The sequence below is a fragment of the Psittacula echo genome (assembly GCF_963264785.1).
Source record: "Psittacula echo genome assembly, chromosome: 5".
Taxonomy (NCBI): domain Eukaryota; kingdom Metazoa; phylum Chordata; class Aves; order Psittaciformes; family Psittacidae; genus Psittacula; species Psittacula echo.
In genome coordinates, this window is record NC_137739.1 from 18,094,130 (window position 1) to 18,120,359 (window position 26,230).

The 26,230-nt window shown below is 47.1% G+C and overlaps 1 protein-coding gene across 9 annotated transcripts in view; it reads left to right on the plus strand.

The window, feature by feature from the left end:
• The first annotated feature begins 400 nt into the window (after positions 1–400).
• PIGQ (phosphatidylinositol glycan anchor biosynthesis class Q) overlaps positions 401–26,230 on the plus strand; it is a 35,734-nt gene continuing 9,904 nt past the window's right edge. For 4 of the 9 annotated variants that reach the window (XM_080617306.1, XM_080617308.1, XM_080617309.1 and 1 more), the window contains exons 1-9: positions 412–622; positions 4,068–4,768; positions 10,435–10,566; positions 11,750–11,870; positions 17,324–17,450; positions 18,641–18,794; positions 20,842–20,953; positions 23,722–23,802; positions 25,130–25,244. In XM_080617306.1, the coding sequence (XP_080473432.1) occupies positions 4,095–4,768; positions 10,435–10,566; positions 11,750–11,870; positions 17,324–17,450; positions 18,641–18,794; positions 20,842–20,953; positions 23,722–23,802; positions 25,130–25,244 (1,516 nt within the window). In that variant the 5' untranslated portion in view covers positions 412–622; positions 4,068–4,094. Of the gene's footprint in view, positions 623–4,067; positions 4,769–10,434; positions 10,567–11,749; positions 11,871–17,323; positions 17,451–18,640; positions 18,795–20,841; positions 21,024–23,721; positions 23,803–25,129; positions 25,245–26,230 lie in introns of all 9 variants that reach the window. The other 5 variants (XM_080617312.1, XM_080617311.1, XM_080617314.1 and 2 more) reach the window with 5 other exon arrangements.

Here is a 26,230-nt window from a genome sequence, read left to right on the forward strand (position 1 = left end):
ACCCTCCTGGCCTCCTCTCACTGAGGGTGACGGGAGGGAACCTTCTGGGCACTGGCACACACGGGTGAGTTCCCAGCCTTCGGGGATTGAGGGACAACGGGGTCCTGTGAAGAAAGGCGAGCCCCTGGCCTTTGGGAATGAGGGGCAATGAGGTTCCACAAAGGAAGGCGAGTTCCCAGCCTCCGGGGATCAGAGACGACGGGGTCCCCAGCCTTTGGGGATGGGGGACGATGGGGTCGCATGAGGGATGGCAAGTTCCCAGGCTTAAGGAATGGGGTACAACAGGGTCCCGTGAGGGAAGGCGAGCCCATGCCGCGCCCAGGCCTCGGTGACGGCACGTCTGCCCGAGGGCCGGGCGTTCCTTATCGGCCGGCTCAGCCGCTGCCTCGCGCCTCTTTCGGCGCCGCGGGAAGGCGTGGGGAGAGCTGCGGTGATCGGCGCTGCCGGGTGAGCCAGGGCACAGCCGCGCCGCGGTGCCTGCAAACGCGGGGGAAAGGGCAGCGCGGGCCGGGAGCGAGGCACCGGCACGAGGCGGAACGCGGCAACCCGGGCCCCGGCGGCGGCCGGCCCCGCCGCGGTGCACAGCCCGGCCCCGGAAGCGGCGGGCGCTGCGGAGCGGGCGGTAGGCGCGGGGCGGTGCGGGGAGTGGGGCTCTGCCGGCCCGGGGCTCCCTTCCAGCCGAGGCCTGCGGTGCCCGCTCTTACCGGCTGCTGCGGCTCGGGGCTGGGCCGGGCGGCAGGGCGGTGTCCCGCAGGGCTCGGAGGCAGCCCAGGGCCGGGGGGTAGTGGTTCAGCCTGCCCTAGGCTGGGAGGAGGGTGTCAGGGAGGCACGGCGGTGCTGCTGTCTGTCAGCTCACCCTGCACTAAGAGCGCGTGTGAAACCCACAGAGAGGTGGATGAGCCCGAAGCTGATGGGGTTTGTGGGCATACAGCCCTGCTCCTGTACCCCTGGGGCAGCCGAGACCAGCTTGCTGCTGCCTTCGGTATCTCCTGGCCTGGTGGCCTGAACCCTGTGTAAGACCTCAGGATGCTTGATGATCTTCAAGGTCTTTTCCAACCTAGTTGATTCTATGGTTCTATGCTCAGGCGTGGGTCAGCCAAGGGGCCAGCACCCCTTGGCATGGTGACAGTGACAGAGCAGCCTGTGTGGGGAGAAGAGGGCGCATCCAGCTGTTGTCTGTGCTTCTCTGCCTAAAATTCTGAAGTGAATTATTCCTGGATCCTTTTTTCAGTTGTTTGTTCACAAACCAGCAAATTAAATGCCCCATCCCTGGCAGCGTTAAAGGCCAGGTTGGACGGGGCTTGGAGCAACCTGGTCTAGTGGAAGGTGTCCCTGCCCATGGCAGGGGGTTGGAACTGGATGAGCTTTAAGGTCCCTTCCAACCCAAACCAGTCTGGGATTCTTTGATAAATGCATTTTAGGTGGTATCCATTGTTGGTTTTGTTGTGCCCATGATTGTTGCATTGATGCTCTGTGGCATCTTGAGAAAAGGTAGGGGTTTCCAGCAGAAATGGGCAGATCTGGAAGACTTTAGGCACCTTATGAGCAGGGACTAAGCATATTGGTGTAGGATATTGTGTCCCTGCCTGTGGAAGGGGTTGGAACTGGGTGATCTTCAAGATCCAACCCAAACCTGTCTGTGATTCTATGATATTTCTTTTAAAAGCAGCAGTGTAACAGTTGACTGTGGTGACATTTAAAATGTCAACTTTGAATTTCAAACAGTCTATTGAAATAGATAAGGTAGGTTGCACGACCAGCTGTGGATTTGGGAATACCAGCCTTGCCACCTGAGCTCCCCTGTTACTGCGTTATGCCACATTAACATATGAATAGTTGATCAGCTGGTTTACAACTATCGAGGTGTTTAGTGCAGCCTGAAAATTGTATCAAGATTCTTCTCTTCTGCCCATAACGTCCACAGCAGCCAAAGGACAGATGATGTGCTTGGGTATTATTTGACCTGAGCCATAGCCAAAGTACCATAAAACTAAGTTAATTTAAAAGGTTGGGGAAGGTGGAAAAAGAAAAACTCACAAAGTAGACAAGATAAGGATGAGAAATGTTTGTCCTTAGTGAGAAGTTTTCCCAGATATCTGTGGCTATCTATAAAACAAAAACCTCAGTGAAAAATAAATGTTTGAATTGAGTCAGTTGATAATTCTTCTCTGATATGTCCTATGGATGGACAAACCTTTAAGAAGGTCAGCTGTGCAGAGACACTGGAAGTTTCTTGTAGCAACAATCTCAAACTGTGACATCTCTTGAGGAAAAAGAATAAAAAATCAACTGTCCAATATTTCTGATCATAGGTTTGGTAATTAAAATAGAAATACTGAAAAACTCATTGAAGAACTTATTTTCCTAATTTTTCCCTAAGTTCTTTAAAATACTGAGCTCAATTTCAGTTTTTGGAATATTTAGTTATTGGTAAACTCTACTTGTAAGGTTTTGGTACTGCGATATAGCTATAATGTTATCACTGTAGCTGAACATACTATTTTAAATAATTTCTGAGCATATGTGTGCATGAACATGCCACATTTCACCTTTCAGAGCCCCTGTATTCATGTAATTTATTTCCTTTTTCCTGAGAGTGTGTCTGTGGGTCTTAGGGGAAAAGAATGAAAATCCAGTATGGGGATGGTGAAAGACCTGGTCTAGTGGAAGGTGTCCCTGCCTGTGGCAGGGGGTTGGAACTGGATGAGCTTTAAGGTCCCTTCCAATGCAGATCAGTCTGGGATTCTATGAAAAGGGAAAATTCAATCCCAGGAAAAAAATCCAAACTACTGCTACTCGCAGATAACAGCAACTGTGGTGCTTTTCCCCTGGGAGGAGTGAGCTGTGCACCAAGGAAGCTTCACCTTGCTGCCTGGAGGGGCTGACAACCCATCTGTGAGCAGACATTTTCTACTGCTGTGCTTGGCAGGACTGTGGGGCTAGGAGCAGGTTCATCACTCTCCTTTGCTACTTCCCCATTGCCTCCTCCACATGGAGCAAATTGCCAGGTGCTGAGATTTACTGGATCAATTGTCCTGTATTAAAAAGAGAAACCCAAACGCACCAGGGACCTTCACATTGTGCATCCTCTGTGTGTGGTGTAAATACCCTCTGTGCTGCTCTTTCCAATTGACTGATCCCTCACAGAGGAGCCAGCCCGGGGGCCTGCGGAGTTTTCACAGCTCTAACAAAGCTCTGAAGGACAGGAAAGGGCAATGGGCATTGAAGTCCGACTGTTCTGCGCCAGCGCCCTCCTTACAACGATTATATTCCTGTTAGAAACCTCCACCTTATTTAAAGAGACATTGTCAACTGCCTCAAAGCTCCTTTTTTTAAATCTTGTAAAGCCATTCAGATGTGTTTTAATGACACAAAGGAAAACATTGTAGATAAAGAACACTGTTAAAATAGAGATTCTTCTCCTTTTTTAGGGTCTTGTATCTAATGAATTAAAAGAGCTACAGAAACTTCAATCAGTTAACCAGTGTAGTCCGTTTTGAAAAAATTATTTCTGTTTTCAGATGAGGGAAGTGAGATGAGATGAGTGATCTGCCCAAGGTTGTTCAGTGAATTTGTGGCAGAGCACACAGGAGGCTCTGAAATTATCTGGCTTTATAACATAACCCAGTATTTGATTGTCAGTCATAGGAGGAAATATTCCTGAGGCATCATGGTGCAGTACGATGTAGTCCCTGCTCTAGGAAGTGCTCAAGCACATGCAGTGTCAGATCCAAGATCTGAGCCTGGATGGGTTCCTGATCTTGGCTGCTCCAATGGGCTGTGCTTATCAGTGTACAGTGATGAAGGACTGCTCCAGGACTCAGGGAAAGGCTTTGCTGAGAAACTCCAGGCTCACCACCCCTCACTTCAAAAACCACAGATTATCAGGAACTTCCTAAATGCTTCTTTGACATGTATCTTATCTGTTGGCTGTCACCAATGTCATTGTGCAGGTGGCTGGACTTAGTGTTTTAGAACTTGGTTGCTCCCCTGAGTCTTCTGGTCAGCTCCCATTTTCCTTGTATTTAATCACCATTCTCAAGCTTTATGTCTGTGTTTCTTGGCAGGTGTCCCATTCTTCCAGCATCACTGCCATGGTACTTAAGGTCTTCTTCCCGTCATGCTGCTCCTCAGCAGAAAGTGGCATCTTGGTCGGCCGCTGGCTCTCGGAGCAGAGCTCTGCTGTCATCCTTGCCGTGGTGCATTTCCCTTTCATTCCCTTCCAGGTGAAGCAGTATCTCAGTGAAGTCCAACGGGTGACTAAAGTCAGTGTTTCTGTGCTTGGCTCCTGGAGCAACAGCAAGCAGGAGAAAGAAGAGAATCTCAGTAAGTTCTTGGAAGACCTTGGGACAATATTCTCCCATGAGCCATGGATTCAGATAAGCAAAGAGGGAGACAGCAAATTCTGGAGCTGTTCTACTTTTCAGAAACACTCTAACAACCCTAAGGAGGAAGAAGTCATCTTAATATACTATGACCAGCGCAAAGTCATGCTTTCCCATCTGCATCCACCTTTGGACACAGCTACCTCCACTGACCACGAGACAGACGACGCTTCAAACCTCTCTGCCATCTTCCACACAGTTGCAAAGAGTAAGATACTCTTCATGACGGACAGGTATGACGATGGGCCCATCAAGCTGACCCACTGGCAGTCAGATGGCACTGAAGCCAGTATCATTGTGGAGCTGATGAAGCAGGCCTCTGTGCCTGCATGCATGCTGCTGACATTCCTGCTTTCACTTGTCTCTGGGATCTGCAGGAGCAGGTAAGTGGTACAGCATCTGCCAGCTTACGTTTTGCTTGGAAATGTGATTCGTATTTAGGCTTTTGCAGGGTTCCTGCTCAACTCTAGTGAGAAACACAGTTAGTACTAAATTGTTCTGTTGGACACAGGCTGCCACAGAGCTGCTACTGAATGTTGAATAATAGACTGGTTTGGGTTGGAAAGGACCTTAAAGATCATACAGTCCCAACCCCCTGCCATGGGCAGGGACACCTTCCACTAGACCAGGTTGCTCCAAGCCCCGTCCAACCTGGCCTTGAACGCTGCCAGGCATGGGGCAGCCACAGCTTCTCTGGGCAACCTGTGCCAGCTCCTCAGCACCCTCACAGGGAAGAACTTCTGCCTGAGAGCTTATCTCAGTCTCCTCTCTGGCAGTGAGAAGCTGTTCTCCTCAGAGCTGCTCAATGTATTTGTGTTTGGAATTGCCCCAACCCAGGGGCAGGACCTAGCACTTGGTCTTGTCTGGGGAGGCTTCCTCAAATGTGGTAGAGCTCTTAGGGAGCTGTGAGGCTTTCTGAGGAGGCACTGATCTTCTCCCCATTTGCAGCAGGGGTAGCTCAGCCTCACTTCAGTTTCATTGCAGCTGAAACCTTAGATTTCCAGCTATTCCATGGCTGACAGAATGACATGGGGATCTCCTCAGTGGCTTGATAGCAAACAGGGAGTACCGAGTCACAGCTGTGAACCCTCCACTGCTGTGAAACATCAGCAAATAGTGTGTCTAAATCCATCATCTCTCTGACAGATAGTGGTGTTGCAATCTCAGCACCTTAGAGCAGGTTACAGGGAACACTGGTCTCCAAGAATCTGTGGTGAAATGCCGTTGTCACAGCCATGAAACTAAATAGGAAGCTTCAGATGTAATGTGTGCCAAGTGCTTGCACTAAAGGGGAATTCTGGGCAGATTTTAAGGGAAGAAGCCCCTCATTATAAAGGTCAGCCTGCCTAGAGCGGTTGTGCCAGAGAGTGGAGTTGAGGTTCCAAGCTGCAAGGGGACACTTTGGATATGAAATTTGGATAACAGCTACTACTGTGTTCATGGATAAATCTTCTCAAGTACAGCCTAAGGGTATGGAAATGGAATCTTTTAACAGGTTTCCAGTTGTATGGTACTGTCATAAAAAATCTATAGTGAAACTCTTCATAAGCAAAGATTTTCTGACCAGTTGGGTTATGCATATAGGGACACAAAGGAAACCTGCCCATTTTTGGTTTACTGCATTGGAAGAGATTTGGGGTCAAACCCAAACCTGATCAGAGACCACTGGATCCTGGGACTGTTCTGTAGACACTGACTGTGCTTTAATGGTTGTTAGTGGTAACTAAGTCAGAACTTTGTGGAGAGCTCTGAAGGTTCTTTTTCTGGCTGTCTGTGGGCTATGTGTGACTACCAACAAACAAGATGATCCTTTTGTGCATAGGCACTTAGTCTCGAGGTCAGACTTGCCCACCTCGATCAGTGCTGGAACTCAGACCAGGCTTAGGGTGAGGTTAAGCCCAAGTCTCACAGGTCTCCAGAAGGCCGCAGTCTGAGCATATCTTGGAAGCTCGAGTTCAGTCTGGCAGGTTGGGCACAGATAGCTGCTACCTAGTTTATTGGGAGCTATTCTGACTTCAGAGTATGCTGACATTTACTTACCTTACAGGTGTTTTAAAACATCAGTCTTGGAGAACAGAGATTAGCGCCTGGCTTTATGCCTCCTGCTTGACCTTCTCAAGTAATTTAATGTAATTTGGTTCAATTTAGCATGCAATATGGGGTACAACCTCCTTTGTGCCAACAAATACAAGGCAGAGAGGGTTCGAGATGTTACGTTCAAGAGTCTTTCCAATCCAATCCCCTTCTCCCTGTGCTGGAACAGAATATCCTGTAAAATAAGTTCTACCAGATTTTTGCTTCTGGTCACAGATCTTCTTTCTCTCCCAGATTTTTGTGATATTAAGGGATACTAATCTTTGAAAAGCTAAAGAAAGGGATGAGTGATGTCCTCTCATGCTGCAGAGGCTTGGGGCTTTTTGGAGTGGCCACTGTTGGGTATTTGCACTGGGGAAGCAGGGCAGCAGCGTTAGGAATCTCCAGAAGCAAGCGCTGATATCCATCCAAGCTGATCCAGTGCTCTCAAGTCCTGTACATCTCAAAGTAAGGCATTTCTCCAGCACCACCTTGTGCTAAGGGGTGGCCACTGCAAATCTCTTCAGAGGGCCTCCTGTCAGGATTTCCATTACCACTGCAGGTCTCTAGTGTGTTGTTGGGGACATCATGATGATTTAGTATTGAGGCAATAAACTCTGTGTGCTCATTGTAAAAAAAGCCCATTTACGAACACCCTAATCTCCGGTTCCTCATCTGGAAAGCAGGCACTGCTCCCGCAAGGAGCAGAAAGACAGCCAGGAGTTGTGATCAATGAAGGTTTTATATGTGCATGTGATCCAGATTTGGAAAGATTGCTTTTCATCTGATAGCTGAAAAATCCACTCTCACTCTTGGAACACAAAGTGAATTGGAAAATCAAGATTTACTCCTGCAGGCTATGTTAATTTATTGCTAAAATTCCATATATCTGGAAATACTCCAAAGATCTACTGCTGCCTAAATAATGCAGCAACACAGTGTCACTGTTTTGGAGTTGTTTATTTGTTTGTTTGGGTTTTATATGGTTGGTTTTCCATTGTACTTCTGAAAGTACATAGTCATGCAAGTCATTCTATATCCTGCATGGTAAACAAGTGGGAGCATTTCTGGCAGCACACTGTCAGTGTGCACAGGGGGAAGAGACCATGCAAGAAATATTTTTGGCTTTCTTCCTGTATACTCCTAGAGATGAGAGCTACCGTAGCACATCTTGCAATTGTTATGCTGAACTTTTTGCAGTATGTTTGTATATTTGGGTTGTTTTATATATATATGTGTATATATATATTTACATATGTATATTGGGGTTGTTCAGCCTGGAGCAGAGAAGGCTCTGGGAACACCTTAGAGCAGTTGCCAGTGCCTAAAGGGGCTACAAGAAAGCTGGAGAGGGGCTTTAGACAAGGGCCTGTAGGGACACAACAAGGGGGAATAGCTTTACCCTGACAGAGGGGAGACTGAGATGAGCTCTTAGGCAGAAGTTCTTCCCTGTGAGGGTGCTGAGGCGCTGGCACAGGTTGCCCAGAGGAGCTGTGGCTGCCCCATCCCTGGCAGTGTTCAAGGCCAGGTTGGACAGGGCTTGGAGCAACCTGGTCTAGTGGAAGGTGTCCCATGGCAGGGAGTTGGAACTGAATGAGCTTTGAGGTCCCTTCCAACCCAAACCAGTCTGGGATTCTGTGATTCTGTATTTATTTAAATAAGTACATGTATGTGTTTACTTTCCAAAGAAAGTGTGTAAGTGAAATAGAGGTTGTCCTTTTGATGTTAAGTGAGAAGAAGAGTCAGTCGCAGTACAGACAAGCACAGACCTCTGCTGTGTCTGTGGGCCTGTCCTGTTCCATCCAGGAGCTGTGTTCACCCTTGGCAGCCTGCAGTTTGTGTGCGTGTCACTGGGTGCTGCTGGGTATGAGGCTGCTTTGGAAATCATTCTCTCTTGCACAAGACATTCCTTGGGCAGAAGAGAGCAGCAGCCTGCCCTTTCCTTCAAGCAGGGTGTCTGCTCGGTGGGTCACCCACATCTGGCTGCCTCTGTCTTGGGGAGTTGTGGAGCAGCAGTGGATGGTGGGACACATTGCTGGGAGAGGATGGGGAGGCTCTCAGCCCAATGAGTGTTTAACACAGGGCCCCAGAGCTGTTGCTTTCTGCTTGAAGTGAGGTGGTCTGGCACCTGCTGGTTTGAGCAGTCGTGTTTCACCTTCAGCCATCTGGAAATAACCTCCCAGGTAGAGCATTTCTCCTTTCTCCTTCTTTGCATTTCAAGTGCAATTCTTTGCTCTAGCAAAGATTTGCCACACCAGAATCTGTAACCACTGGGCTAGGACATAATAGGAAGAGAATACTCATCTGCACTCATGTCTTGGTGGATCTGCAATCCCAGGTCTGTGAGATCAGTGGCCAGTGCCATCCTCCCTGTGCCTCCCTCCCCCGCTCTGTGCTCCTTCCTCCGCCACTTTAGATATCACCTCCTGACAGGCAGCTGAAGAGCAGTGCATTCATTTGTCTCTAAGGTGGGAGGCTGTAATGAAGAGCTGAGTAACTTGGAGGCCTCAAATTAAGCAGAATGATTCAGAGCACACTGCATGTATTTCGGAAACAATGTGTCTGGAACCTGAATGGGGAGGACAAAGGGGGCACTTCAGCACTCTGGTTGGTTTTATGCTGACAAACCTTGCATGAAGGACAGCTGAAAGGGCTCAGGAGGCTGTGGGGAGGAAGGGGGTAGCAACTCCAGTTTAGAATAAGCCAAACCCTTGCGATTTGTGTATTAATGTATAAAGAGCAGCCAGAGCCTCAGTCTGCCCATCTTAAGTCTTGCCCTGGCCAATCCTGAAGGCACTGTGCTGCTGGCCACGAGGCTGGTCCTCCAGGTGAAATCTAGGGAAGGCATGCACCCTTTGCTGGGGCATCACTCATGATCCAAACAGCTGTACAATTCCAAAAGCAAAGCAGGATATGAGGAATAATTTTAGCATTTGGAATGAATGTAAACTGCATTTGGAACATACCAAAGCAGTAAGAGAGATGAAGAAAGTGACTAAAAGTGAGCAGAGATTCCTGGACCCTTAACAAGAAACAGTGGAACACTGTGAAAATAGTGAAACAACCACTGGGTACAGGAAAGAAGTGATCCAAATTACATCGCCATGCATATTTATTCCCCACAAACAACATGGTGCTTTGTGTTGTTGTACCACTGCTGTGCCTTCTTAACCGGCCAGATCCAGAGGTGTCATTACACAAATCACAGTCATTCCTTTCTTTATAGGTTGTGTGGTAATAAAAGTAACTCCCCAACATAATTGAGCGTCATTTAGTACTTTTCTTCTGAGTCATAATAAGAGAACCATGTGAATGTTTCCTCCCCTACAAGCCTAATGCGGATGTTAACTTTGAAACTTAATTAAATGCTAAATGTTATGTTAGCTACATAGTGCTGGTCACCCCTGGCAGAGAAGGTAGAAGTGAAGACCCCGAGAAAGAAATTTGGAAGTAATAAAGAAAAAAAAGGATCAAGTGGAAGAAAGAGAAAAGAGGGGAGAAAGGAACAGAAACTGCAGGAGGAACACAGCTTTTGTTACACCAAGCTCACACCAGATTGGGGTTTGTGCAGCAGTTACGCTGTGTTGTTGGGTGGTTGTGCTGTAGACACAACTGCCTTGACTCCAGTTTCCTGGAGACTCAGAGCAGTGTGCTATCCCAGGGATGCATCCAAAACACAGGGTGGAATCAGGACTGCCTTGTGGCTTCCTTGGAAGAGCAAGGCATGTGTGTTTACAGAATGGAAATGAGAGGTTGGGTTGTCTGCGTTAGGTGCCTTGGTCTGGAAAGAATTAACTGCCTTAATTCTGTCAACTTTTAAGAAAGCAGTTAACATCTGATACTCTGTAATGGTAATATGTTGACACTGTCTCTGGTTGCGCAACCTTAAATTCATGCTGCATGTATTGCATGGAGTTGCATGCTGGCCAGCCTGCTGTGTGGCAACAGCAAGCACATTCCCATGCTGTTTCTGCAGGGTGCTCAAGTTTTGGCCTTTGTCTTTCTTATGGAGCAAACTCTCAACTTGTGAGCAGCTGGGACATCGCCTGCAGCACCTCCAGATCATCAGCAGTAACAAGAAGGCTCAAACCCAGACTCAACTCATGAGGTATGGAGTACGCAGAAAGCCATGCACATCTTTGCTCTAGCCCTGTCCCCTCTGGGGAGCCCAAACCATGGATCCTGTGCCCACAGAGCACTACAGAGTCCTCACTGCACCAGGTCATGCCACTTTCCTTGCTCTAGTCCCTGCTAGTTTCAGATCTTTACTCTACACTCTGTTTACATTAATCATACCAGATATATGCCTTTTCCCTAGCCTGGGAAAGGCAACTAGGATATTGCCCACAGAAAGCTTATTCTGCACCACGTGTGTAATGCTCTGCTATAGGTACTCCCACAGGCTCAGTGCTTTCACATGTGCTGCTGTTAACCAGAAACTGCAATCAGTATTCAGTGGCACTTCCCATAAGATTAGGAAGGTTTAAATGCTGCCCACTTCCACCCACTCTTTTGGGGAATTTTTCTTGCAGTAACTGCAGAGCAGAGACTCCAACCACAGTAGCAAAGTCAGTGTAATAGAAAAAGCAAACACAGCACAGCAAGTGGAATAGGGAGAGGTAGAGATCTGAGGCAGATACTGAATGCCCTACAGCCATTACATAGTGAGGCTTGTTCTGTGGGGTTCTCTGATCCTGCAGTAATAGACTCCCAGGGAACACTTAAAATAGATCAGCAGATTTGAAGGCCAAAAGTAACTGTGATTGTTTAGGCTGATTTCCTGAATAATTCACATCATGGAATTCATTCAGAACCTCTTAGCAGCAAAGGGGCAGTTCAGGAACCCTCCTGGATACATGCCTGTACCCAGAAACACTATTTATTACATTAACTAGTCATTCCACTAAAGTATACCTCTTGGAAAGCCACCGGATCTCCATGTGGATGCTGCCAAGTGCTGGTGGCCTTAGTTATTGGTAAATTCCCCCCCCCATGTGTATGTATATACACACTTTGTGTGACGTTCTTTTTTGTAGCTTCAATCCCACTCTTTGATCCCCTTACTAAGAAAGGGTTTGTGGCAGACCCTGAGTGGCTCCATGCTTGGCCACTGAAGTAGCAGCACACCACTGAAAGTCAAAAGATCTCTATAATGTGCCCCTTCAGTGAATTGCCCTGGTGTCCCTGGGATGTTAAAGATGCTGTGTAAGTGAACCCAACAATTGTCACTGAAGCATGAAACACTCTTTTTCCTTTTTCTCTAACACCCTTTTTCTTTATCATGCATGCAGAAAAGCCAACATCTTTGTCTCTCTACTGATTGATGTGGCTCTGGGGATACTGCTGATGTCCTGGCTGTATAGAAAGAACCGAATTGGTCACCTTGCTGACACTCTCATCCCTGTGGCTGATGTAAGTCTGGCGAAAGCCATTTCTTTTTGACCTGCTGTGGGTACTGACCAGCTCTTGCTGCCTGGGGTAGTGGTCAGGAGGCAATGCCTTAACCCCAAGGGTTTCAGAGAGAGTCCTGTCTGAAGTCATGCAAATTATATCTCCTCAAGAGCAGCGAAATCTTCAAATCAAGCCAGCTGGGGCTGCTCAAAAGAAACACAGCCCTGCTTTGCATGTTCAGTGAATAGTAATTAGTTGTTTAACCAGGGCTGCTCCAGCTCCTAAAGTGACAATTAGGGCTTGGCCAGAGATCTGCAGCTGCAGGTTGGGTGCTTATCGAGCCAGAACACTTTTATTCTGAAGTCGACAGGAAGTGTCCTCAAGTTGTTCCTTTATGGGGTGTTGGAGGGTGGAAAAAAGCTGTAACCTGGGTTGAATCTGATAAACTGCTGAAAAGTCAAACTTGGTAAGCACTGCAGCAGTGCTCGTGGAAAGGAATTTTATGGGGAAATCCAAAGGCATGAGCTAGTTGAGGTACAAACACATGAAACCCTGTCTCAGAGCTCTGGTGTGCAGATGATGAAGTAGGAAAGCTTGCCGTGTTCTGTGATTTTCTCAACCGTAACTCCTCTTGCCCACTAAGATCCCTCCACATCAGCATAAATTCATGAAGAACAAGTCTGACTCACACTAGCCTGCTTTTCTGGTGGTTCATTTTAGGTGCAGTACTCCAATATATCTGTTTAGTGGCAGTACGGATCGTATAATGTACTTCAGAGGCTGGGCACCAGACCGTTAATCTGAAGTCAGGTCCATTTTAAGAGCTTCTGTGTTTTGGGAATACATGTGCAGCCAGTGTTGAGTGCTGTCATGTGGCTGCACAACCTAATCCTTTCTCTGCCCACTTTCTTTTCATTTCTGGGAGCAAAAGTGGATCTTCCCATCAGTTCCTTCCTAGCAGCTGGAGAACGTTCTCTCTTTGTTCTTTCTCCAGCTTCTTGGCTGGGAGGGATTTTATTCTGATTAGAGAATTCCAGCAGCAATTTATTTTTCCTACTTGTGCTATTTTTTATTTTTTTTTGGTTTTGGGAAGAGCTCACATTTCCCTTGAGGATGAGCTGCTTGTCTTAACCTTTTAATTGTACAAGCCATAGATAGGTCTCATAATTCTCATTCATGCTGTGCTTTCACAAGTGTGTATGTGTCCAGCTCAGCTGTGGGTCACAATTATTGCTCCTTTTGTTATCTTCCATGGTCAAACTTCTAATGATTGCATGTTTCAAGGATTGATGCTATTCAGCAGCAGTGGTGGGGTAGAAAGGACCACAATTCTTGCAATACACTTACTCTTGTATTAGACCTATACACTAAAATTATTTTTCTGAGTCTTATTCCGAAGTCTTTTCCCTTACAGATATTTCTGCAGGAGAAGTTTAAGTTCTCTAGAGCTCTCCCTGTGGGATTACTGTAAGTGTCCGGCTCTCAGAAATCTGATTTCTTAACAAGTCTGTGAGGAAGTGGCTTTTGGCCACATTCCTGTTTGCACAGGTGGCTCCAGGAGGGGTTCCATCTGCCCACTGTCTCTGGCAGATGGATGCTCTTCATGCTCAAGGTGTGTCCAATCGCTGCACCTCTCCTGGACAGGCTTCCTTCTGGGAGCTGCTTTTTCAGGTATTTAGCTCGTCTGTCACTCAACTCACACATCATGGTGTCAGTTATTTTCAACATGTCTCCTGCACATGCAGACTTCATTCCCTTGCTATCTCCAGGAGCTGTTTACTTATTTTCCTGGAAGTGCTAACTCCTCCCTGGTTGTCAGTCGGTGCCTTTCTGCTTCTTCAAGCTTATCAGTTCAGGCCACTTACAACTTTTCTAACTTTCCAACCTTCCATTTTTCTTTCAAGATTGTGGACATAAAATCGTTTGGAGTCATTTTACTGCCTTTAGTGGGCATTGATTTATATGCATTATGTGCAAACCTTAAAAAATGAAGATCTGAGTAATCCCAAAATATCCCAGTGACTTCAGCATGTGGTGTGCAAGCCAGCACCGTTTCTTTTCCAGGATGACAGCAAAATCTCCCCCTAGCCATGCAGCAGTAGGTTTCCTCTTTGCTGCTGAGTGTCCACCTGGTACGCATTATTCCCATCACTTGGGCTCTCTCAAGTGCTTATGTGTTGCCAGATTCAGTAAGACAGACATTCCTATGTGTAGAATGAGTTACTTTTCCATCCCTAATGCTCCTTCATATTCTGCTTTTGATACATGCCCAAGATCTGATGGTGGCATTGACCTTACAGCTCTGTATCTGTTAGTAAATAGGACATTATGTATATTGTAAGATTATTATGTAGTATAAGGTTATGATACATAACCTTATTTTAACCTTATTGGCTTGATTGATTTTAGTATTGACAAACTAAGCTTTTATAATGTATAACCTCACTGGTTTGATTGATTTTAACATTGGCAGAATGGAATGGTAGCTGTGTGGGGACTGGATGCAGTGCTCATTTTTTTCCTAGCAGACATCTCTCTGGAAGGAAGCAAATGCAGGTAGGTTATTTTGGCTCTCAACAACTGCCAGGATCACAAGCTGAGCCTGCTGACGTGAGGATCAGGCCATGTTCCCTACCCAGCATTCGTCATCCCCTGATACAATGGTTCTCAAATCAGCACTTAGCAATTGTTGCTGATGCACAAGACACCGTTCAACGCAGCTCCCACTTTCACAGCTTGATGAGCTGTGCTGGGCTGGCTGTAATAACAAGTTGCTTTTGTCAGTAAATGAGGCAGATGTGATTCAGAGCCACCTAGGGAGTCACTGGCAAGGGGCTGTGTGCAGTAGGAAGGACTGATTTTGGGAGCAGGCTTTCAAATACAATAATGGAAAACGTGTACCCTCACACCTCTTATTCTCCTCCTTCCTCTCAATTCCACCAGGCTTCCCAATGGTTGTCCTTGGGTTTGCCTTCCACAAGACAGTCTTCCTTCAAACATACCTGATTCATAGTGCTACATTTGTCTGTTTTCAAAAGAACTGCTTATTAAAAAAATACCCTTCTGGATAGGGGCTTTGGACAAGGGCCTGTAGGGACAGGACAAGGAGAATGGCTTTAACCTGACAGAGGGGAGATTGAGATGAGCTCTTAGGCAGAAGCTCTTCCCTGTGAGGGTGCTCAGGCACTGGCACAGGTTGCCCAGAGAAGCTGCGGCTGCCCCATCCCTGACAGTGTTCAAGACCAGGTTGGACAGGGCTTTGAGCAACCTGGTCTGGTGGAAGGTGTCCCTGCCCATGGCAGGGAGTTGGAACTGGATGAGTTTTAAGTTTCCTTCCTTAGAATCGTAAGACAGTCTGGGATTCTAGGATTCTGTGATAAACCATCTTCTTTTCTTCCTCCTTCACCTCTTTTATCCTTGCTGATGTCTCTTTTTCTTAAGCTGAATCTCTTTGAAACAGTTAAATATTTACCATAGATCCTGCCTCCAAGAGTATTATTGGGGCTTAGAGGTAATTGGATGTAGTATGTTCCTATTCCCACCTGTATCCCACTTGCACTTTGTCCTTTTCTGGCCATGTCCCATCAGCATTAGACCCCTCTGCATATGGAGACTAGACAGAAGAGCATGACAGTAAAGAAATTATTTCCACAGTGTTCTCATCTGTTAGCTTTAGTCTCCAGTTTGGTAATGTCCTTACACAGCTTTATGAAACGCTTCCAGTTCACTGCATCTTATTTTTTGATACTGGCTTAATGTTCATAACTGCAACAGGAGAACTGGGCTCCCAGTCACCTTTCCTGATTCTGATTGCTATTGATCAGTCCTAAAATATCTGGCAGGAAAACAGGCTGCGAGGTTATGCCTTTGGACTCTGTTTTGAAGTGCCTTGCCCTGCTAAACAAGAGCAAGCCAGGACACCTTCCCGAGCTGTGTCCCTGTCAGGATTCAGTAGCACCTCTGGGACTGGGAGCTCCAGAAGTACTCAGTGCTGAAGCCCAGCCTTGCTGGTTTCAAGCATTTAAATATTTCATTAAAATCCCCAAATGCTTTTTCTAAGTTACCAGTCCAACATGTTAAATATTAAAACCAGTCTATTTATAAAGCAGCACAAGTGGGATTTTCAGAGGTTGAAGCTTTTACTCACAATGCCTGTTCATGTGAGACAGTGGGAAAGGGCACTTCTCCCAGGTATGTTCCCCAGCTGTTTGCTGGAGGTTCCCACTCTCAGCTACCTCAGTCACAGCCTGGTCAATGGATTTCACCACTGGTTTCAGCTTAGGTGAGTAGGTCAGGTGCAAACTACCAAGGAACAGACCTACCACATCTTCTGCCCTGTCCACTGCAAGGAGGACCTCCAGCAGAGGAGTGGGATGGAAAGAGAAAATCAGTAAATACATCAGCCTGGATGAAATCACCAGAAATTGTGAGTCTAAGCCCACAGTGATTTGGGGAAGAGCTATTTACATCCTCAAATGAGGGATGGAGGTTTATAAGGAAAATAAGGCCTTTTTCTCAGTTATTCAGAGGGGTTCTTCCTTACTGAGATGCCATGGGTATCTCTCCATCAAGAGACAAGGCAGTAGTAGGCAAGAGCAGTGCTATATAGCATGGTTAATCTTGCCCAGGACACAACAGGGTATTGAGAAAGTTTGTTTACATATTAAATACATTTGTATAATTGTGTTTTCTACCAGGCTGTAAACACATAGAGGTTATGATATGACAAGGGGGAATGCCTTTAACCTGACAGAGAGGAGATTGAGATGAGCTCTAGGCAGAAGTTCTTCCCTGTGAGGGTGCTGAGGCGCTGGCACAGGTTGCCCAGAGAAGCTGTGGCTGCCCCATGCCTGGCAGTGTTCAAGGCCAGGTTGGACGGGGCTTGGAGCAACCTGGTCCAGTGGAAGGTGTCCCTGCCCATGGCAGGGGGTTGGAACTGGATGAGCTTTTTAAGGTCCCTTCCAACCCAAACCAGTCTGAGATTCTCTTTGTTTGTAAAAAAAAACCACTTTTTTTTGCCCAGGAGTGCACTGCCATCTTCCCACTCTTAAAATCCTGACAGCCTGGCCCATAGGTTACTTGCTCAGTTCTGACTTTTCAGCTGGCTCTCTAAAGAACTTGATTTGTGCACCAGCATTTGCCGTCTACTTCAAGAACTCTCATTACGCCAAGAAGTCCTACTGGCCACCTACCAGAGATGGCGATAAACTAACACTAGGTTCATGTTCCCAGCACTGAGACCATTTAAGCAGTTCCACTTCCTCTCTGCTGTTATGTTTGGATTCAGTAAACAAGCAATAAAGGTGCATTCCTGATTTACCTATTTGTCTGTAAAGTAGTTGTTTGGCCTTTTATTCCCATTGGCTTGAAGGGTGTAGTAAGAACACTTTAGGGGGCAGCATGTGCAGTACACCGGGCATGTTCAGTGCAGCAGCAGTCTTTCATCTCAGTGCATTCCTTCCATGTGTTTGTAGCATGTAGCTGAAGAGCTCCAGGACCTGCTTCAGTGGCTAATGGGAGCTCCAGCTGGACTGAAAATGAACCGAGCTTTGGATCAGGTTTTGGGACGCTTCTTCCTTTACCACATCCATCTTTGGATAAGTAAGTGCAGTTGTTTTAACTTTTCAGCCTCTCTTTTCATCTCTTCCCTCCCGAGTGTTTAATGTTTGCCTAGAGGTGGATAATGATTCAGAATGCACTACTGCAAGTACAGACTTGTCTATGAGTCTTCTCCTGCTGTGAAAACTCAAGCCAAGGTTGGATTCCCACACAAGGAAGTCATGCATATTAAGTAAAGTGCTTATATTGGTGCTTTGCAAGAAGTGCACTTCACAACGGAGCTTGCTTCTCTGTGCCGTTAGTGGTGAGTGTCCAAGGGAAGGCTTTCAGTCTTATTTAGGCTTTTGTGGTCTCTGCCATGTAAGAGGCAGCTGATAGAACTGGGATGAGAAGTGTGCTCCCAGTATGCACACACCAATCTTTGTGCTGCCTTCAGCTTAGTGCAGTTTTCTAATTTCAAGTTCCTTCTTGAAATAACACACCCCTGTTCTCCTTGATAAGCCTCTTGATGAAAGAGTACATCATGATGGACATGTACTTCTTAGTTATTTTACTGATTTACAGTGCTCGCCAGTCAGGTATGGTCTTGTTTTTATGACTTTGCTCCACTTCAGTGATGAAAGAGGCTGTGTCTCCGCTCTGGTTTACTTGACAAAAGCCATACAGGGTGGCTTGTGTGGGAATAGCAAAAGGAGAGGGATGGTTGCAGGGAAGGTTGATGTGTGCAGTTAAAAATGTAATTAGGAACCTGAACACAAATCTAGTAAAGTAGATCACATGTGGAAAAAGGTGACTCTCTTTGTTTAGCTCTTTTCAAGCTAAACATGTTCTCCTCTTACTCACAGAGCTGCTCCCCTGGACATGAACCTGGGGTGAAAGAGAGGTTTTGTTGGCCTTCCTAAACAGAAGATGGACCTACAAGAAATACAGGGATGGGCTTTGTAGAAGGGCATGTAGTGACAGGACAAGGAGAAATGACTTTAACCTGACAGAGGGGAGATTGAGATGAGCTCTTAGGCAGAAGTTCTTCCCTGTGAGGGTGGTGAGGCACTGGCACAGGTTGCCCAGAGAAGCTGTGGTTATGATCTAAAGGAGTTTGCCAGTTTTACTTCCACATTTTTGTAGCTATGATTTCTGGAGCAATGTTCTAGGGCGGGGGGGTAAAGAGTCTTTTGAGAATGTTAACAGGAAGTTATCTCAGTCAAACACTGACACTCTGCAATGTTCACTAGGCTACATACACCTGATGTCCCCATTCATTGAGATGATCCTCTGGTATGTGGGTCTGTCGGCTTGTCTGGGCCTGACCGTGGCTCTCTGCATCCTCTCTGACATCATTGCACTTCTGACCTTCCATATCTACTGCTTCTATGTCTATGGAGCCAGGTGAGGTGATCTCTCTGATGTATCCTGTTTGTGGCTTGTTTGGAGAGAAGTGCCACTGAAGGACCTGCTTGAGTGAGTCCAGAGGAGGCCATGGAAATGGTTCCAACCCAAACCAATCTGTGGTTCTGTGAACACTGAGACCATGTCTTTAATTTGTGGAGCATTCACTCCTGGTGCAGTTCTCTTGAATTCAGAGTTTAGCCAGCAATTAATTTATTGCATTCTTTTATGCATGTAGAAATGTGGCCACAGCTGTACAAGCAACCTTTCAGTTCTTCTATGTTTAAATATTTATTTGCTGTGGTAGTGACCTGGAAAAATGAAACTACGTGCCAGGGAGAGGACATGAAAGCAGTTCACCCATCCCTTTGAGTCAACCTCATATCAGTTGCGTCCTGCTCAGTAGTTTCCAGGGGAGCTGGAGGAGAGGAGGAGCAAAGGGGGAAGCCTTGTACTTCTGGAGAAGCCCCAAAGTCCCTGCCCCTGCCTTGCTTCAGAGGCTCTTGTCTGCATCATGGAGCAGAGATGGCAGGTTTGGTGTCATTATCTGCTCCTAATTGTACGGAGAGTGGAAATAGGGAAAGCATTTTCTCAGCTGATTGCTTTTCCCTTGTGAGCAGCAGGGAGCCAGTCCACCCACCTCAGCTGGTTGTTGAAGTACAGAGCAGCTGTTATCTTGCACCAACCTGCCCATGCTGTGCCTGGTGCCCGCTATGGGGAGCCGGGAGTGGACAGCAGTCACCCACACCAACTCAGCCACCTCAACACCTTGTGTTCCTGCAGCTGCCAGAAGAATTTGCTGGTTCAGGTGCTGGTGAAGCCTGAAATCCCCTTCTGAAACAAAGCACATAGTGAAAGGAGAGTGGGCATGTGTGTGCAGGCAGCCAGGGGAGGTGGGGCAGGAGCTAAGGCAGGAACAGTGCTTGTTGTCATGTCAGGGTGTGTAGGGAGAGTGTGGCCTTAATCAAAACCATGGGGCAGGTGTGTACCAGCAACCTGGAGATGTCCTGTGCACCCTCCCACCTGGGGATTAGTGCACAGAAGGCACCCTGCCAGTTCCTTGAAGCAGTTGGTGTTCCTCAAACCAGATTCTTCTCTTGGATAAGACTCCTTGCCTCTGCTTTCACAACGCTGCCTTGAAATCTGAGCAGCTTCTGTGCCTTAGCTAGCCAGGTTAACCAGTGTGGCTTTAATAGCTCAGGCTTTCTCAGGCTCTCTTCTGCCCCACAGATTCATAGAATCAAACAGGTTGGAAAAGACCTTTAAGATCATCAGTCTCCCCTCTGCCATGTTAAAGCCATTCCCCCTTGTCCTGTCCCTACAGGCCCTTGTCCAAAGCCCCTCTCCAGGTTTCTTGTACCCCTGTTAGGCGCTGGGAGCTGCTCTAAGATCTGCTGAGCCTTCTCTTCTGCAGGCTGAACAAGCCCAGTTCTCAGCCGATCTCCAGAGCAGAGGCGCTGCAGCCCTCACAGCATCATTTAGCTGATCTTTGCCCACCCTTAAGGATGTTTGAAGCTGTGGTTTACTAAAGAAGTTGCAGGTGCTCCAGTACTCAGTGCTGAGGATGCAGAATTGAATTGGGTTGACTCAAGTGTGGGGTAAGACCTTCACCACTCCTGCCATGGCAGGGATGTGAAGCAAAGGGAACAGGACAGACCTAAATTGCAGAGACAGCGGTGACCTCAGGGGAATAAGCAGCTGCTTCCTTTGCTGTGGAGAGGTGGTGGCATGGAGCTGGTGATTGCTGCTGCTTGTAGGAGCCACGCTGGGGAGAGCCTTGCTGCAGCCTGGGGCATGGCATGGCCATTGCCCTCTAGTGGTCCAGAACTGCCTGCAGTAGCCTGCTCTGCCCATGCCAGGGACAGCAAAACACAGTTGACTGAGCCATTAGTATTTGACGTGCATCATTCTTGGCATGATTTCTTTTACTGCCCCAAGTTCTGCCGTGCTGGTAAGCAGGTGGGCATTGGGTGCAGTGATGAGAGCTGGTTTGTGTGGAAGCTCAGTAGCTCTCAGCATTGGTGCTCAGCATCTTCTCTTTTCTCAGGCTCTACTGCCTGAAGATTTACGGCCTGTCATCGCTCTGGCGCTTGTTCCGTGGGAAGAAGTGGAACGTCCTTCGGCAGCGGGTGGATTCCTGCTCCTACGACTTGGACCAGGTAGTGCTGCAGCACCACAGGCTGGCTGCAGGATGCTGCCCATGGGCAGTACAATCCTATCCTACCTCAGGTAATGGTGAGACAGGAGCCACAGGAGGCTTTGTGATGCCCAGAACAAGCGTATCTCCCAGCACTCTGCATCTGTGGATCTTCATAGGATCCCAGACTGATTTGGGTTGGAAGGGACCTTAAAGCTCATCCAGTTCCAACCCCCTGCCATGGGCAAGGACACTTTCCACTAGACCAGGTTGCTCCAAGCCCTGTCCAACCTGGCCTTGAACACTGCCAGGGATGGGGCAGCCACAGCTTCTCTGGGCAACCTGTGGCAGTGCCTCAGCACCCTCACAGGGAAGAACTTCTGCCTAAGAGCTCATCTCAATCTCCCCTCTGTCAGGTTAAAGCCATTCCCCCTTGTCCTGTCCCTACAGGCCCTTGTCAAAAGCCCTTCTCCAGGTTTCTTGTAGCCCCTTTAGTCACTGGAGCTGCTCTAAGGTCTCCCCTTAAGGAGCCTTCTCTTCTTCAGGCTGAACAAGCCCAGCTCTCTCAGCCTGTCTCCACAGCAGAGGTGCTCCAGCCCTTGCAGCATCTCTGTGGCCTCTTCTGGGCTCACTCCAACACTCCATGTCCCTCTTGTGTGGTTGTCCCAGAGCTGAACACAGAGCTTCAACCAAATGCTTGTGCTCTGCAGCTCTGCAGCAAGCCCTGCACTGCTCTGCCTGTTCAGGGGACCTAATTCTAGCAAGTGCTGAGCACCTTCAGGCACTCTGGAAAGCTGTGGTGCTGCAGATGCTCACAGCTTGGGAGCAGGGAATGGTTTCTTTGGAGAGAGCAGTGTACAAGTGGAGCCCAGCAGTGTTGCCACAGTAACAGACGTGCCAGCTTGTCTATTCAAAGGCCCCATTCCATTCACGTTGTGCTGGAGCCGGCCCACACGTTCTCACTTGAGCAGCAGAGGTGGGATTTTGCCAAATGCTGTGAGCTCTGTTTAATTTCTGAAATGCCAAGTAAGAGTTCAGCAAAGCCTCAATTGCTCCATGCCAGCAGTTGCAAGCATCACTAAAATAATACTATAATATTTGGTAACTTCCAGGGCCAGAGCCTCTTGCTCCATTCAGCCTTCTCACACCACAGTGGAGGAGCTGTTTTTTTGTTTCTTTGGTGATGAAAAGCCAGACTGTGCCAGGAATACAGTTTGTGTCAGTGCTTGGTCCCTGTGTTCTTTGAGGAGAATTGGTTTGGCCTTTCAGGCTTCATCCTGCTGCTCTGGAGGCCAGTGGGAATGATGTCGTTGTCCTGAGTGGGAAGAGACATTCAAAGCAGACCTTAAAGGACTTTTGGAGATGTTAATAAACTGTAGTGGAGTGACAGAGGAAGGAGGAACAACTGCTGGGAAGGGAACGGATTGGGTTGTGATCTAATTTTGGTTACGTGTGTGAAGCCAGGATGTTGATCCACCTCTGTGACATGGCTCTCTGTGTTATTTTCTTTCCTAATATACCATGAGTGTGATCTGTTTGTTTGCAGTGCCCTGGGTTCCTGTGGTCTCTGTTCTGGAAGAGGTGTCTGAAAACTGAAGAGTCAGATCCCTATTTGTCATAAATCTGCATTTCTCATAGTTGGAATTAGCTAGACTTATGCCAACTGGGCTGTCCCAGATTAAAAATAACTCTTTCTGTGGGCAGTGGAGCTCATGACACCTGCTTTCCTAGGGATTTTTCTCCTTCATCTTCAAAATGCTGCTTCCCCCATCCCAGTAGCTCCAGCTTTTTTCTCTCTCCCAGTATCCATCATTGGAAGAGGCAGAACTCCTGCTGCTGACTGTATTTAGCAACCAAATTTTGTCAGCTTTTCACCAGGTATTAAAACAAGGAGGAACAAAAATACATCTCAGTTCCGCACAAAATACCTTACCAGATTTCTGCTTCTTTGTAAACTTACACACTTGTCTGGTAAAAACTGAGCAATGGCTCTAAAGCTCACGGGATAGGGAGTGGGCAAATTTAAGTCTTGTTTCCTAAGGAAGCTGGCCTGAAATAGGAAACCTTGAGTATTGTGTGTAAAGGAAAAAATCAGGATCCAGCTTATTTATCTTTCCAAACATAATCCTATAATAGGGAGCCTTCTAGAAAGGCCCAGTGAGAGAAGTAGTACTGAAAATATTCTCCTCCCAGAGGAGGGCCACGAGGATGATCAGGGGACTGGAGCACCTCCAGTATGAAGACAGGCTGAGAAGGTCTGGAGAAGACTGGAGAAGAGAAGGCTGCGTGGAAACCTCATAGCAGCCTTCCAGTATCTGAAGGGGGCCTACAATTATGCTGAGAATGGACTCTTCATCAGGGACTGTAGTGACAGGACAAGGGGTAACGGGTTAAAACTTAAACAGGGGAAGTTTAGAGTGGATATAAGGAAGAAGTTCTTCACTGTTAGGGTGGTGAGGCACTGGAATGGGTTGCCCAGGGAGGTTGTGAATGCTCCATCCCTGGCAGTGTTCAAGGCCAGGTTGGACAGAGCCTTGGGTGACGTGGTTTAGTGTGAGGTGTCCCTGCCCATGGCAGGGGGGTTGGAACTAGGTGATCTTAAGGTACTTTCCAACCCTAACTGTTCTATGATTCTATGATTCTAAGGTAACAGCATTAGTCACATAGGGAGATAAAAAACATGTGAAGGAGCCTTGCAAACTTTCCTTACCTCAGTTTCCTACTCTTCTATTTCTCTTTTATATTATTTTGCCATTGCTCTCTAATAATTGTGTTTCTTTTTTTTCCTAGTTATTTATTGGCACTTTGCTGTTCACAATCCTGCTGTTCCTCCTTCCTACAACTGCGCTCTATTATTTGGTGTTTACCCTGGTAAGATTTAACCCTTGAAGCTAATCATATACTGTCTTCTGAGATCTTAAAATAAGGGTTTCCTTGTCATTTATTGTCATCCACGAAGAGGATATAAATTTGTCTGGGTGTCCCAGGAAGGCTTCTCACACAGCCCATGTAGGCCAAGCAAGTGGAATTCAAGATACATGTTTCTGTTTCTACAAAGGGAATTCCCAGCAAGTCCTGGTCAGTGGGACAAGCTGTTCTTTCACTTGGAAATCATTAATCCATCCCACGTCTGGGGTGATGGCCCATCTAGTTTGATCCAGAACTTTCTTTTTTCAGGGAATTAACTGGCTCTGTTAAATGCTTTCAGCCAGGCTTTGCTCAGAGGGTTGGGCTTCTTTAGTTTTCTCATCTTCTCCCAGTATGACCGCTCCTCTCTGAGGCCTGCCTAGAGCAAAATTTTCCACAGACAGTGGCCATCACATGGTTTCAAAGCCCTTTTTTGAACCCTCTCTTTTCAAATGAGCTTGGCAGCAAAAGTAAATGCAGTCTGACAAAAGGAGGTGCTTTACTCAGGGGACAGAATACACTGAGCAGGAAGCTAATTTCTGGCTGCTGCTCTCTTGCTTAGATGTTCTACATGGGATTTCTTCAGGCAGAAATAAGCTGCTTCAGTTCACTGTTGAAGAGAGAATTTATGTTCACTGGCACACAGTGATGGAGGTGACTAGTAATGGAAGCCTGAATTCTCCCTTTCGGACTGTGACCATTGGAAGCAGATTAGCTCTCATGTCCTTGCAAGTCACAGCCTCTACAGCCATAAGAGCTGTGTTCCAGTTAAATCCTTCAGCTAAGGTTGTCAAGGAACCTTGTGCAGGGTCTGGCTGCCCAGCACTTCCTGACATCCGACCCACTTTGAGAGGCTTTTGCTTACCACAGAACATTTATCTTAGCATTCAACAATGTCAGACTGCACATCAGCTTGTGAATTTCATAGAATCATAGAATGGTTTAGGTGGGAAGGAGCCTTAAAGCTCATCCAGTTCCAACCCCCTGCCACAGGCAGGGACACCTTCCACCAGACCAGGTTGCTCCAAGCCCCATCCAACCTGGCCTTGAACGCTGCCAGGGATAGAGCAGCCACAGCTTCTCTGGGCAACCTGTACCAGCAGCTCAGCACCTTCACAGAGAAGAACTTCTTCCTTATGTCTAATCTAAACTTCCCCTGTTTAAGTTTAAACCCATTACCCCTTGTCCTATCGCTATACTCCCTGATGAAGAGTCCCTCTCCAGCATCCAATTTGCACCTGCTTCATCTCCTGTTTGTCTCAGAGTTTCTTAGTAAACTGTTTCTCTGCAGCTCCGTTTGCTGGTGGTGATTGTGCAAGGCCTCATACACTTGCTGGTGGACCTGATTGACTCTCTGCCTCTTTATTCAATCCTCCTTCGGCTCTGCAGATCCTACAGACTCGCGGGTAAGTCCTTCAGCACTGCACGTGCAGAACTTCAATGGTTTTCCATTATGCACTTTATTTTGATGCAGTGGATCAAAGCATTGAAGCAGTGGGTAGCTTCTGAATAGAAGGATGCAGGAAGGGCAGGAAAGAACCTAAGGATCAAGTCATAGAATCACAGACTGGTTTGGGTTGGAAGGGACCTTAAAACTCATCGAGTTCCAACCCTCTGCCATGGCCAGGGACACCTGGTGGACTAGACCAGTCATGCAATTATCCATACTGTTAACAACTCCTGCAAGGAGCAGGATGAGGACAGTGGCAAGAAATGTGATGCTGAAGCAGAATCTGGAGCACCTTTACAAAGCCTGTGGCAGCCAAAAGTGACATCCAAACAAGCACGGTATAAATGAGTTCATCTTTTAATTCCAGTTCTAGAGTAGTGGGTCAGGTTAAAGTTCTGAGGTTAAACATGCTGTTTATCTTGGGGTTTGGGCTCTGAAACAAGCCAAACTACAAAACCACTTGGAAAATCTGCTGTCTCAGAGGGCTGAATCTACAGTGGCTGTGAATGAGTGGAACAGCTCAGCTCTGTGCTGGCTTGACTGACAGAAATCCTGAGCTGAGGGGTTTGGATTAACTTCAGAGCCCTTTACAGATTTCAGATAATTGTTCTCTTTTTGGTTCTAATCTGTCACTGTTTTGAAACCAGTAATTTTTTTTCCACTTTCAGTAAACATCAGCCATAGTTGCCACCATAGTAAAGGGTCCTTTTTGAGTGGCTTTAACCGGCTAATCTAGTGAAATTCAACCACTATAGTATTATTTCACATCCATTTAAAGAGCATGAAGCAAGAATTTAAAATTTGAGAGCTTGATCGTCACTAAATACAGACTAGTCAGAGAAGTGCCAGGCTTGATTTTTGGGATGGAATAGCTGAGCCATGTTACTAGTTCTGTTGCTTTTCCATGTGTGCCTTCAGCAGGTTCCTATGAATTTCCTGGCA